General features: G+C 33.1%; 1 protein-coding gene across 1 annotated transcript in view; it reads left to right on the forward strand.

The window, feature by feature from the left end:
* Window positions 1-15451, forward strand: part of Smp_159840 (dynein heavy chain, putative) — a gene marked incomplete at its 5' end in the record, with an annotated part of 101258 nt that overhangs the window by 72894 nt on the left and 12913 nt on the right. The window contains 5 exons of the mRNA XM_018791954.1: window positions 358-498; window positions 2341-2641; window positions 3197-3601; window positions 6036-6176; window positions 10404-10565. Coding sequence (XP_018647275.1) covers window positions 358-498; window positions 2341-2641; window positions 3197-3601; window positions 6036-6176; window positions 10404-10565 — 1150 coding nt within the window. The remainder of the gene's footprint in view (window positions 1-357; window positions 499-2340; window positions 2642-3196; window positions 3602-6035; window positions 6177-10403; window positions 10566-15451) is intronic.

Raw genomic sequence — 15451 nt, forward strand, 5'->3', positions numbered from 1 at the left:
GGAATTGATTTTTTGGGTTAAAGCTTCTTTTTATTTAACTTAACTTAAACAGAACAATGTTCATCAGAAATAGTTATGAATTTCGTTCTATTTTTCCTGTACGTATAGTCAATCACTAACTAGTCTTCGCTATAAACGGGATAATCGTCGGTCCACAGGCTTTTTCCAGGTTTTTCTCTGGTGGTCTAGCTTCAATTGACTCACGCTTTCAAATATAGTTTGTTATTGATTATGACTTCATAATTACATGACTACTGTTATTATTACCACTTTCTTTTGTAAATTATAATTACGATTTTTATTTTTATTTTTACTTTATTATACCTGAACATTATCACAAAAAACTGTCGTGATCAGTAATAAATCGAAAATACTGGAAAGACGATTACGCTATTTAAAAGATCATTTTGAGTATAATCTCTATACGAATGTATGTCGTTCATTGTTTGAAAAGCATAAAGTATTGTTCGCATTTAGTATGTGTATAAATATCGTTAAGTAAGTTATTAGACATATTTTAATACATTTATAACGATGTATAAATGTAGTTTCATCATATAGTGGTAAACTTTTCTTGCAACCTATTTATTGATCATAGCTCAGTTTAAAGACAGTTTACATCTCAAACTGACATGACCTATGTAAACAGTTAAAAACTGGGAGTACCATTAGGGTTCATCTACTGACCAGTAACTAACTTCGAAACATATTCCAGCATTTCTTGTAAGAAACTGTAACTAGTGGAGTTCAAGGATATAACGTGCTAAAAACCTATCATCAATGTTAAAAAATGATGACCGCAGAATAGCATAAATGAACAAAAGTTGGGTTTTTACTCCGCGTTCACATTTAGTTACTGTGTAAAAATTCAATTATACGTAGATTTGGATTTCAGATTATCCATTATGTAACTTAACTGTCATTTATTATTAGCGATGTATGAGCAACTCACCAAAAAACTCAAATGAATTCATATATCACTCATGTTTACTGGGATTTCATACCCCATAGCAAGGCATCCATAAATATTTAATCATCATTCGAATTCTCGTTTTTCCCATTTGAAATCGCTGTAGTGAAATTTAACCGTAATATATCTAAATATTTAGAAAATAAAGGATCAAAATACTGTTGAACTAATTATTTAATGAAGTGACTAGAAACTAAAATAGGAAAATTGATCATATAAACGATATATATTACTTATAATAACCATAATAACTTGGTTAATTCATAACCGTTATTCATAAAAACTAATTACACAAACCTAATTCGATGAGACTGTAATTAATGGGCTACCTTTTCTGGACTGTACTTCTGTTTTTGATTCTATCCCAAGACAACTTTTACTGAACAAGTTAATAAGCGTAACACTGACAGCTGGATAAACAATCGGCTATATTACTACCTTTCCAGAAGAGAACATTACAAAGTGTTTGGAGGAAGGTATTCAACGTCTCTACTGTCTGATTAAGGTGTCTCACAAGGAACTGTTCTTTCACCTCTACTTTCCTCTTTTTTTTCTGCATGATGTGCCACCTTCCACAGAAAACACTTTTGTGAAATATGAGGACGACCTCACTGTTTGCATGCCGATTTCTGCCTCTTCACATCCCATAGAAATGAACGAGTTTTTGTCTCGTATTGAATGGTGGTCTGTTGGTAGTGTTCTCTTACTTAATCCATCTAAATCTTAAGCGGTTAACTTTAGCCTGAAACATGGATAGCACCTATACACTATTCTGGGATCCCATAATGCTTGTGGCAATGGAGACTCGTTGATAAACACAGTGTCAAAGTTCATATATCTTGGTGTTACTTTTTCTTTTAATCTCTCTTGGTTTTCTCATGTTTTAATGTCATCGAAAAAAGCTTACTGTTTGACCTACTACATAAAAAGGCTGCATGCTTTTGGCATGGTCACTGCTTCTCCCAGGTCTGTTGGAAGATATCAACTCACTGAAAACAATGGTGGATGTGTCGCTCAATTTCGTGGATCGGTTGAAGTTAGACATTAACACCGTTGGATGCCGGCTCAATGGTCTATCGGTTAAGGACTCTGGCTCGAGACTGGTAGGTCCTGGGTTCGAACCTCGCGAGACGGGATCGTGGATGCGCGCTGCTGAGGAGTCTCACAACAGGACGAAACGGCAATCCGGTGCTTCCAGGTTTTCCATGGTGGTCTAGCTTCAAGTGATTCATGATGTCAACTATATAGTATTCAAATCAGTCAAATTGCTTAACGAAATAAATTAAATTAGAATAAATAATTTAACATTATTTGCTTAGCTTTAAATTCATGAAATTATTTTTTCCATTACATTACATAAAATTCCATAGATCTCGAGGTGAATTAGAAATGAATGAATTTATATTCTTTTTAACTGGAGGTATTGGATTAGAAAATAAATTAGCTAATCCAGCCAATAATTGGTTATCAGATAAATGTTGGGATGAAATATGTCGTTTATCAACAATAAAAGGATTTGAAACATTTCGTGAACATTTTACAACACATTTAAATGAATGGAAACAATATTACGATAGTAAAGATCCTCAAGAAGATAAACTACCTGAACCATGGAATAAATTGGATGTATTTAAAACTTTGATTATACTTCGATGCATACGTCCAGATAAGGTTTGCCTCTTTCTTTTTAAATGTTAGATTCAAACAAGAGTTTGTCCTTTTTGTCAGTCTGGTATATTCTATATTGAAAAAATTAGAAGTAGTAGTAGTGGAAAAAAGCTTTTATTCGAGAAGTTTGAATAATGATTAGGGGAATGACAAAGTGAGTCTTAACAGTTAGGACGGTCTTAAATATTTTGATTCATCTGGAATGTACAACATGATCTCGGTTCAATGAGAAGAAAAATGAATAAATTTAAATTTAATTTTGTCTGTTAAATGATGCTAAGAGATGATGATTAATTTAAACTGGATATATCAGTGATCCAATTAATCATAGCTTAAAGAATGTATTACTTATGGTCACTCTTAACCTTATCTGTAAATCTTTTCAGTGAAACCTTGATAGAGATACGGATAAATATGGGTTTATAATTTATATACTCTAATTTCAGCTCACCACTATATGTAGTAATTTAATATAGTCATCTGTTCTTCAAAGACTTTTTTATTTTCTTTCGTTAAGTCAAATTCATAATTACATAATTCTTTTTCAAATTAAATTAGGTGGTTCCTGGTGTAATGAATTATGTCAGGGAGAAGTTGGGCAGGAAATTTGTTGAACCTCCACCATTTGATTTAGCGAAATCTTATCAAGATTCAAGTTGTACCACACCACTCATTTTCATTCTTTCTCCTGGAGCTGATCCAACTATGGCATTATTGAAATTTGCTACAGACAAAAATTTTGGTGGTGCACGTTTTCAGTCTATTAGTCTTGGACAGGGTCAAGGTCCTATAGCAGCAAAAATGATTGCACAGGGTAAACAAGATGGATCTTGGGTTTTACTGCAAAATTGTCATTTAGCTGTGAGTTGGATGACAGCGCTTGAAAAAATATGTGAAGATATGACCGTGGAAAATACGAATGCATCATTTCGTCTATGGCTTACGAGTTATCCGTCACCAAAGGTTAGCTTGAATAATCTATTTATCCGTATATTGATTTTAATATATTTAGAATGAAATAAGTCATTAAGCTTACTACAATTGGGCTAATAACATCTTAAGTTCGGCTTATATTAATGTACTATACTTAACTGTGAAACACATAATGAACAAATATCTAAACCGAAATAGTTGCTAATAGTTATAGCAACTATCCTACAACCAATTTCTATTGTGTTCAATTTTGTTTAAGCCTTTTCATTAACATACCTAACAGACAATGTTATTAGAACAGTAACAAGTCGCATATTGCTTTGTACAATTATGACCACTAGATCAGATGACAGCTCTAGTTAAAATGTTGATAGCTTAAATATCACTCGATTCATTCTCTCCCCATGTATATATGTACACGAATCCTATTATTAGCCTTTTCTCCGCTTTTCTGTGTCCTTATGTGATTTGACTATAAATTTGCCTATGTATTTACTCACATATACTTTTTTGCCTCTCCGCTTCAAATTCGCTTGATGTGATTAGAACTTTGTGATCTGTGTTATACACTAATTAACTGTAGTTGTCGCTTCTTATTGCCTTCTGATTTCAAATACCGTTGAGATTTATATGATAACGGTTACAAAGATGATTGATTAAAGAAGCAAAGCCACTACATATTATAAAGCAAAGAAAGAACATTACTATGATTTCCAGAAAGTTATTTTTTAGATGCATAAAACGTTAAAGCGGAATTTGTTTGATATCTTGAGAATAACAAATACCTAGCGCCTGTAGTCACTTAATCTACAGTGGAAGCTGAAATAAAACCATCCCTGTTTTCAATATTTGGACATTGCTGGATTGGTCAGAATTAACAATATTTATCAGTGTCAACGCAACCCAAGACTTCCAGTTCTCACAACAAATGGGGTGAATTATAAATGATCGCTGTTGAGGAGTTTCATGCTACAGCGAAACTTATCCACTACTTCCCGGCTCTCAATATCAGTTTAACTAAGATCAATTTATAATGTAAACCGAAATATTTAACCATCTCCACAAACCTTTTACGCTTATATTAGTTTACTGATTATGAATTAGATTCTCAACCATAAATCCACATATCTTACTTCTGTTCTTACTAATTTTTTTACGGAATCAATAACCACAAGCCTTATTAATATACAACTATCTATCCCATGGAAAACGTATGGACAGATTTCCTTCACTACATAAGATTTTATTTTATCACTGATACTACAAATTTTACCAATCTTCTGTATTTGTTAGAATAAATCGTTGTTCAGAAAAAAACTTTTATTCAAATTACTAGTTATCGATTGAATGTAACCTTTGATTAAAGTAAGACTGTCTGGCTGACTATACTTACATACTTATGAATTAGTAATAAGGTGTGTTTTTCTGTTTTCTTGTATAATAAAAAAATAAGTCATAAACATTTGATGGGTAAATCTTTTTATTTTAAGCATACATTAATTTTAATTACCTTTCTAAGATAATTATTATTAGTTCACTTGGTATTGTTGATTTGAATCCTCCCATTGATGTTTAAAACCGCAATCGATCAGTCTCTTATTGGCATATATGTATACTGTGTGGATTACCTTTATATTGCCTTAATTCACAAGCATCATAAGCCAAGATGGATAGTGGCTAGCAGTGGAGTACAGAACGCGTGTTTCGTCCAGTTCGGGACTCGTCAGCTGAATGTACCTGCATCTCAGAGTTGATGTCCACGCTGGAACTCGAATCCTTACATGAACATTATTTTAAATATAACAATGATCAAAATGATTGTTTTCTCAGAATGATGATGAGTTACAACCTATGATCAAGCGGTTGCAAGTCAAGATTTATAGTTATTATGCTACTATTCCAAGAGAACTTTAATATAACTTTTTACGAAGTGTTCACAATTTGTTTGTTTTCTCGCAAATATCAACCCTTCTGTAATGTTGAAAGGAAAAAAATTCCAGATAATTAATCGTAATTGATAACATTAAGAATAATCCCTGCAAGAAACAATTGTTCATTTATTTGCTTACTTATTCATTTCTAAGATACTTAGTTCAGAATAATTTCAGAAATACAAATGATCGTCAATGATATGCAGTAATTTAGGTATTTGTCCCACGGGAAGTATCAGTGATCTCACGATTCCAGATTCGCCTTATTAGTATTAACCTGAACAAAAGTTAGCTTAAAAGTTTACTATCAAATTCCTGAGATTGCTCCAAATGTAATTAAAACTGTATTAAATCGAAGACACTTAAGGAGTCGAATGTTAGTAGAGAATATAGATACAAGCAATCGGATATCGCAAAATATTTTTTTTATACACCACCTACCATTGTTACAGTACAATAATGCTTCAGAATGTATTTGTTTCAAACTAATTAATAAAAACACTACCTTTAAATGTGTTCAACGTTTCTTTTAGTTTCCAGTTACTGTCCTTCAAAATGGTATTAAAATGACAAATGAACCACCTACCGGTTTAAGACAAAATCTTTTGCAGTCTTATTTAAATGATCCTATATCTGATCCAGAGTTTTTCAACGGCTGTCCAAATAAAGAAGCTGTAAGTTACATTCTTAGTTAAATTGAAATAAAATAAGTTTACGATTCATGAATATAAGTATCTATGATATTTATGCATTATTATTACTATTATCTTTAAATAATAGAAGTAATATGTACCTGAAAGTGTAGTGTTTGATGAATTATCAACTATTCATTGGGTAATAAGCCGTTATTACCCAATAAGTATTTCAAAAACTTCTATATTTATCGATAGTTATATCTGATAAGATTTTTGACTTGATCCTTGTTTTTTTAAAGTACCTGATTGAATCTCAGAAGTAACATCAAAGATACGATGATTATCCAGTGTATTTATGTACCATTTAAGTGACTACTTAAAATAACGATGTTTGGAAGATCAATCTGCGTTCACAATAATTTTTATGAAGGGGAATGTGGTTCTACAATGGAACAACTAGACATTTTGTACTTTGATTGTATAGAATCATAAAAAATATGGTGTTTTTGAAGACCAAATTTTAGACCGAATTCTTATTCGATAATGTTGCTGTACGTCAACACAGTTAAAACAATATGAAGGTAATAAGAAAAGAAATGTAATAACTCGAAAAAGTGGTGAACGAATAAACTGACTATCATAAGTGATTCACATCATCAAACATTATATGAAAATGTCTAATGATTCATTCCCTAGATTAGACAAATTATATTTCCCTACATTGAAATTATTCGGTGTGAATGTCAAGTTCTGCATGCGATTTATTTCGAAACTTAGTGTGTTTTTTACTTAAAATAGAACAACATGTGTAACAGAATAAGATAAATTCATTTAACTGATACGGTAAATCAACGTAAGTTAAAGAACCATTGAAAAACTAAATGCATTAGACTGACTTCGTGCTATAAGGCTCTTCAGCAAGGAGCAGCTATAGCAACCATCCTACAATCAATTTCGATTATAGCCAATTTTGGTTAAGCCCTTTTTATAACTTACTTAACAGACATCGTCATTTGGATAGTAACAATTTGCATATTCTTTGCACTGCTATACCACTAGAGCACATGACACTCTATCCGAAATGTTGACTGCTTAAATATCATTCGATGACTCATACTCCTCCCCATATATATACGCACACAAATATTATTATCAGCCTTTGTTTTGCTTTGCTGTGCCCTTATTAAATTTGACTATAAATTGCCTATATAATTGCTTGCTATTTGCTCGCTTGCTCCTCGTTCGTTTCCTTCGCTTGTTCGCCTGTTCACTCGCTCAGGTGTTGTTAGTTTTCTAACCTGAGTTATTCGACAATAAACTGTAGTTGCTGCTATCCTTCGTCTTCTGATTTTACGCACCGTTAAGATTAGAATTATAACGGTTATCGAAGTAAACGATTAACGAATCGCGGCACTACACACCCATGACCCTGAAACTAGGAATCGGGCTCACAACCTTTCATATCACGCGAGAACACTTAACCTCCAGACGACTGAACCGGGATGGTGTAGAAATCCAACTTCAATCAGCACATAATATTGATAGACCGTCTTCCATTATCCAGTTCTTCAAGGTTTTCAACGGTTGTCTAAATTATGATCGATTCGTGACCTGAATAAAATCCAATGATCTCCATAACCCCATTATTCATTTTCTCTGTAGTGTCTTAGAAACCACCTACAACCTAAAAACGAAAGTAGCTATCGTTTGCAATCAATCTACATACGTTATATCATATTAAAAAAGATTACTAGAATAACGACAATGAGTATGGGAAAATTACCGAGTGGTGTGGTGGATGAATATTTATATGTTACTGAATATGAAAACTCTAGAAAATATTTTAAAGCCTATAAAGATACTTTTCTGGAAAATGAATATTGGTGTTAAAGTTACGTAATAACAGTCAAAAAACTGAGTAAATTAACTGAATAAGATGAGTAAAGCTCAAAAATCGGCCCAACAATGAAGGAAAGGTATTTGTTACTGGGTTTATGAAACAAAATATTACATAACTGAATAATGAAAAAATAGGAGCTACCAAGCTAGTGTCCTTTTGAATACATAGTTTCGGTTACAGATTTACAGTTTCGATGACCTTAGTTTAATGTAGTGAATTCATAGTTGTTTGAGTTATAATCACTTTGAAGGATGTTGAAATATCCACATTGTTTCCACCACCAAGCAGATGACATGCGTTTATGCCGTTAAAAACATTATATGTCAGATTTATCAACGGAAAAATGTATCATATTGTTCCAGTGTTTTCATTTTTATTAACTTAGTAGTTACTTTATCATTTATGGTTTGATGCCATTAGCACTATTTCATAGATAGATAATAGTGTGTCAGACTAAATTTAGCTTCCCAAATTCATGTAATCAATTTCTACATCGATAAACGTAACATCAAGTTCTAAAAAGTTTTTAATTCTTTGTCACCTACATACTTTAATGTGTATATAACGTAAACGATGTACATTATTTTGCGTACTTGGCGACTTTTTAGACCAGGTAGTAATAGTTTCTTATTGGAATTCAATGTGACTATAGACTAAATTGAGAGTTAGAATCTTTAATATTGAATATTTCATTATCGGAAATTATAATAATGAAAAAGATAATATAGTTGATCAGATACATTTCTAATTTGAAATTTCGAAGCAAAAGTATATTTATTTTTTCAGCATAGGGTTGTGGAGATTGTTAAATTTCATTGAAATAATTAACCTATCAATGGTAGACAACCATTGGAATTCTGAAATCACTGAACGACCGTTTTATCGTAGTATGGAACTCCCCAGAAGTGCGCATCTACGACCCTGCGAGCGGAGATCAAACCCGGGACCTTCGGTTCGCGCGCGAATACTTAGCCTCCAGATCACTGAGCCGGCACCCAACGAAGATAATGGAAGGTGGTGGCGCAGTACCATGGATTGGTTGAAGTTAAACATTAGCACCGTTGTATGTTGGCTCATTCGTCTAAGGGGCTAGGCGTTCGCTCACGAGACCGGAGGTCCTGGGTTCGAGTCCCGCCTACGGGATCGTGGATGCTCACTTCTGAGGAGTCCCATACTAGGACGAAGCGGTCGTTCAGTGCTCCCACATTTTATAATGATTGTATATTATTAGTCGGTCCATGATTGCGACGAAATATGCATAACATTCATTTCATACCATTATTTGGAATCGCCTGAGTTTTCCGGTTGTCAGTATCAGGGACAGAAATTTCATAAGTCATTTTTGGCAAATTTGCATTCCTAGAGGTTTTCCTCAATCCAGCCATTAAGATACAAACAGGAAAAAATGCGTCACTTGGATTCAACTTTTAGCCGTAATCCTTCTGTTATGTGTGACATATATTATAATGCCTGTGTCGAGATAATTTGCACATAATGCTTGGCTCCAAGCAATGACTGATTAAATTTCACCACTTAATATCCACGACGATAAAAGAATTAAACGCTTCCTAATTATGAATTAAACATCATATTCTCTGAATAAATTAGTGGTTATTTGTGTACTCACTAGCTATTTCTGTTATGTGGCTTTCCATAAGATTTTAAGTAAAATATTTTTTACGAAATGCTGATATATTTTGTGAGTAAAAATAGATTTTCGACCACTTCTCGTTTTCAATTGACTTTTATTCATAGGTGATGTGTGTATTTCTTTACACATAGACCTTTTAGGCATTAGTTATACTTCTTGGGATTTTAATGAAAATACATAACCAATTTGACCATGATTTGTAAAAATATTTTAGGTGACTAACTTGATGAGAACCAATTGGTTTCGTTCGTTGCTGTAATAGTCTTTGAATATTTTTTTAGTTAAAAATTAAGTTTGCCTCAACCTTACCTAATGCCACACTGTCTAGAGAACGTAAACGTTTTAGTGCAATGTTGTTCTCCCAAGAAATGTTGAATTAAATACCTTCAAACCTACCCATTGCCATAGATTTTAAATATTATGAAACGCATAATTGAATTGACTAATCACTTATTTTCAAAGTTGTATCTTGAATGAATCCCTTTACAATCTCTAGAACTGATGCATCAAAACAAACCATATACAATCATAATCATCATTAACAACTTCTTTTGGTTACTTCTTAAAGTTTGAAAATTATTGGTGGTTAAAAATTACTACTAGTTCATTCCTGTAGGTTTTTGTTCGTAGCTTACGAAATTAGTTATGAAGTTAAGATTGGTTCCAGAATAAACTTTTTTTAAAATTAATTATACTGTTGTTTATCTGATTTCAGGTTTTCGAGAAATTATTGTTCGGCTTGTGTTTCTTCCATGCTCTAGTACAAGAACGCATTAAATTTGGTCCACTTGGATGGAATATACCCTATGGATTTAATGAATCAGACTTACGTATATCAGTTAGACAGTTACAAATGTTTGTAAATGAATATGACAAGGTAAGAATTAATGAAAAATAATTTTTAAATCGACAGTTTTACATAACAGTCTTCATGAGCATTTCGTCCCTCTTAAAATTATTCATTAATCCTAAGGTGTACCCTACTGTCTACTGAACATTCAACCCATTAACACTTTGTCAAGAAATATATACTTTGTTAATGAAACTAATTATGTCATTTAATTAGTAAACTGAAATGTTGAGTACTTAAGTAACGTGTCTCCATCACTGACAGCTTGAAGACATGTTTTTCATTATTTCAAACGAAAATTTAAATCTTTATTATATTAGTAAGTATTCTATCGATATTCCATCTGTTGCATAAGGAAAATGTATTTACGACTGACTGACCTCTGAGTTGTGATTGATTTCATATATATCAAGTCCTCAGTACTGATTGAATCCGACCGATCAAATTGCAGTGTGACAACTAGTTCAAGTGATTCGACTTCAAGTGAACTATCTTGAGATGTAAGGTTGTGGTTGGAGGCATTCTACAGGATATTATGGACCTAGATTTCATGCTATTCAGCAGTAATCAATAACGTGTATCTTTAATTTTAACAGAACTGATACTCTATGGTGGATTCGATCTCGTGTCCTCCAGCTTCACAGTCAAAAGATGTTTCCATTGGATCTATCCAGGCAGGATCGCGACTGACCTCCTATAGGAATGATATATATATAACTGAATGATCAATTTATGTCATTACAATCACCAAGTTAGGTATCATTGCTGAATATCTACTAATTCAATAAAAGTGAATTGACTGTAGAGGATATCATCACAATAATGCTAGTCGTCGGACTTCAAGTACCTAAGTATGAAGCTTATAAATGATGAAATTTTGATAAAACACCTTCGTTCATGCGCAGTTCTGAGGAGTCCCATACTACGATAAAACGGTCGTTCAGTGCTTCTAGGTTTTCGATGGTTGTCTACCTTTGATAGCTTAATAATTTCAATGAAATTTAACAATCTCCACAACTCCATACACTGAATAATTTAATTATTTTTATGCATTCTGTGAAATGTTTGACTCATCATCTATAAAATTGGTTGTTTTCATAAAAAATTCACCAGTCAGAGGCGACAAATAGTCAGTGACATTTTTTCTCTCCCCTCAGATCCACTTACACATACATACAACTGTTATACTAACACTTTTCTTTACACACTAAATGTCTCATATGCACTACAACAGATTCTTGCTCTCAAAATTGTTAGTATGATTGGATGACCTGTTTAGTATATAGCTAGCCGGAAAACCATGTTTGTACTTATATTCGACAATTTTGATGTTTGATTATATTTAATTGAAAAAGCTTGGGCCAGATTCCTGAACGAAGCATTGGATATACTTAAAACTCAATAGCCGAGAATTTTAAAAAAAGTTAATTTTCCTCCTTAAATAAGGAAATTATTTTGAAACTTCATTCAATCATGTAAATGAAATGACATCAGTTGAAAAAAAACACCGAAACGCGTTCATAGTTGTAATCCACGTGAGACGTACATAAGTTAATGTTGTGCATTTTACGGCTGGCTTGTTATCACGTGATTTCTTCACCAATCGAGACTGGTAGGTCCTGGGTTCGAATCTCACGGGGCGCACTGCTGAGGAGTCTCACAGGACGAAACGGCCGTCCAGTGCTACCAGGTTTTCTATGGTGGTCTAGCTTCAATTGACTCATGATTTCAACTATGCAAATACTGAAATCTCCACAAAACCCCTTCTGATAACAATCGGAATACGGCTTGTCCAACCTTAGTACTGTGCCAAAATAATGACGTTCGACTGGTATGAGCAGCCTAGAGTCCTTATTGGTCCTTTGTCCACCAAGCCCTTCCAGTTGAGTCCACAACACAAATAACGCCTATTATGCTAATCATTTGTTTCAAGTATACTTGGTTTATATACCAGACAGGTAGACCACATCACACAATCAAATAGGAAATAGCATTTGCGCAAGATCAAGCCAAAGTGTGGCTGTGAACATGAGAGACTGTAATTAATAAACTGAATATAAGTTAAGAACAGTCAATCGTATAATAATAATTTTTAGGTCAAAATGATGCTTATAATAAGACAAATATAGATACACACAATCTGATTGCTGAATAGTTATACAATAAGAATATTTACAGAATAATAGTCAATTAATAGATCCTAGAAGTTACCCGTACTTTAATCTTCACAAGAGTATAACAGTTAATCCCACTCAACAGTCCAAAAAATGTCAGTGGATTGGATGACAACTATATTGGCCTTGCCTGTAATCTAAAGTGCCTAAAATTTGAGTCTGTTGACCAATATCAACACATAAATATAAGTTTAATTTTATTCGCTCTCTGCTACACACTATCCAACATTTGTTAAAAGTCTTATAAAGGAGATGGTAATATTGTAATTAAAACAGAGGTGTATTAAGAAGATAACCATCATCAGTCGATACACCCTTATAACTCTGCTCCTCTCATGCGAAAATTATTGGCTCTAATGATCAGTAAATAAGAGTTAAGTACTAATCGCAACATTCTGGTCATGGACGCAATTCCGTTAAAATTTATTGAGACCACATGTGTCTTTAATTAGGTCGAAATCAGAGATAACCACGGTATCTAAAATACCCGTTTTCTTGAAATTATAGTTGTCAAACTACAATGTCAGCAAATTAGCAACAAAACGGGTTAGAAAAGCTCCACAAAAACAGTCATTGAGGCAAAACTGTTAATCCCATCCTATAACCAACCGATTGTTAGTACTGGGAGTAAAGATATACTTATCGAATTTCCCATTCATTTGCTAATTCAACTACTGTTGATCCAGTTACGTAGGTCATGTAATCAGGTTAGTTCGTCACTGAATTTACGAACATCATCCTGTCTGGCCAAGCATGAGATGATCATAGTCAATCGAGATCTCTATACTGGCTCATCTCGTTGATACGGGGCATCATCTGAGCGTAAACAGTGCTTTCCAAGTTATCCGCTAGGAATACCCCATAGTCTACTCATGATTTTTTTACATATAGCTCAAGCCATCGACAACCAGCTTTACAAACCTGACCTTTCTGTTCATGAGCAATTAGTACAACCGCCCTACTAACAATAATAATAATTATAATAACCAGCAAGAGAGTAAATTACAAATGTCTCATTACGCAAACTCTCTTTTACCGATATCTTTAACAAATCCCTGCTTCTTTATATTCGTTTCATAAATGTAACATTTTCTTGATGCTAACGTAACTGTTATCACTAAACAATTCCCCATCAAAGCTTTTGCCCGTTATCCTGATATTATATTATGAAGTCTATTATAACGGAAAGAGCATTTGGAACTGTTGTACCTGAAGTCATGGCTTCTTTACTTGTGCTGTATAATTATTGAGTGATTGAATTATTGTCTTTTTATTCTTCTGCTTGTATGCCATTTGATGATCAATAAATTGTTATATGTTATACCCTTCTTAAGTTACTGCTAATTGATTAAAGAGCTATTTTTCAGTTTCCTTCCACTTACGAAGTAGTGATGCCGTTATGGTAATTTCTTAATTCTGTCGATGTGTGGTCAGAATTCTACCACATATATATGATGATTGAATTGAGTAAAATAGATAACTTATCCGTTTTCTACTTTCGTCTTTTAATTGGCTTGAGGACCAATAATCATTAAAGTACTGTTAGTTGTTTATTGGTCAATGTGTTAATTGACAACTAGGTCACTGGTCCTACAGACAGTATGGGCAAACTAATCGATAATCAGACTGGAGAGAGGTCATACAACTGCTTATTTTAAATATAATTTAACCCAAGAAAGTAACTTGTTATTGTTGTTTCCTCCTGACATAACACAGCCTATAATTAAATATGCTAATTCATTTATTAACTAGTATATCTGGATATTGGTCATTTCACCACTTGATCAGCATCGGTTTAATTATTATTATTATTATTATTATTATTATTATTATTATTATTATTATTATTATCCAACGCATATATTGCTATAGACTCATGATGAAAAACCTAATTCATAAAAAACTCCCGTTTTGTGAATTAGAACAATACCTAAAAGTGAACAATATTGTTTTCAATTGCATGCCGGCTGAGTGATCTAAAGGTTAAGCGTTCGCGCGCGTGACGGAAAGTCCTGGGTTCGAGTCCCGTGTGCGGGATAATGAATGCGCACTGATGAGGGGTCCGATACTAGGTAGAAATGGCCATCCAGTGATTACAGGTTTTCAATGATGGTCTAACACTCATCCATTCATGATATCGATCTAAATTAGATTCTCATCAAGAAAAAGAAGTATTTCTCCATGCTATTCCTTTTTTAAAAATATAAATATAAAAAAGTAGTCATCTTTGTTTTGTTATTATTTTTTAATGGCAACATAATACATTCGAGGCGAAAATTTGTTGGTTATTTAGTGTTAAATTCAATGGTTTGTGTATCAAAACTTGATGGCAATAAACCAGTGTCAGACCATTTAATTAGTCTGTATAGTTAATAATTAAACAGTATAACCAAAATTATGAGGGGCAAAAGAATGATGTAATGTAATTAGAAGAATGACATATTTGTAATATTTTCAATTCAAATTTAGAAGAATAAAACATGATTCTCAGTTTGAGGTTGTGAGGATTGGGCTACTGTTTGTTTTTCAATCCCATTTTTAAAAACTATGCTAGGTATTGTCATGAGATACGTTCAGAAAATTTTTATTATGTGACACGAATGTGACCTACTCCAAAACAGGAAATGCATTTAGAGATGTACGTAGATATGGTCAAAAATGTAAGTTTATTCTCAACGTATCCACGAATTGTATGCAATTGGGATATGAAGCTTGAGGTCTAAAATTGATCAGTTCATG

Source organism: Schistosoma mansoni (genome assembly GCF_000237925.1).
Source record: "Schistosoma mansoni, WGS project CABG00000000 data, supercontig 0223, strain Puerto Rico, whole genome shotgun sequence".
In the NCBI taxonomy this organism is placed as follows: Eukaryota; Metazoa; Platyhelminthes; class Trematoda; order Strigeidida; family Schistosomatidae; genus Schistosoma; species Schistosoma mansoni.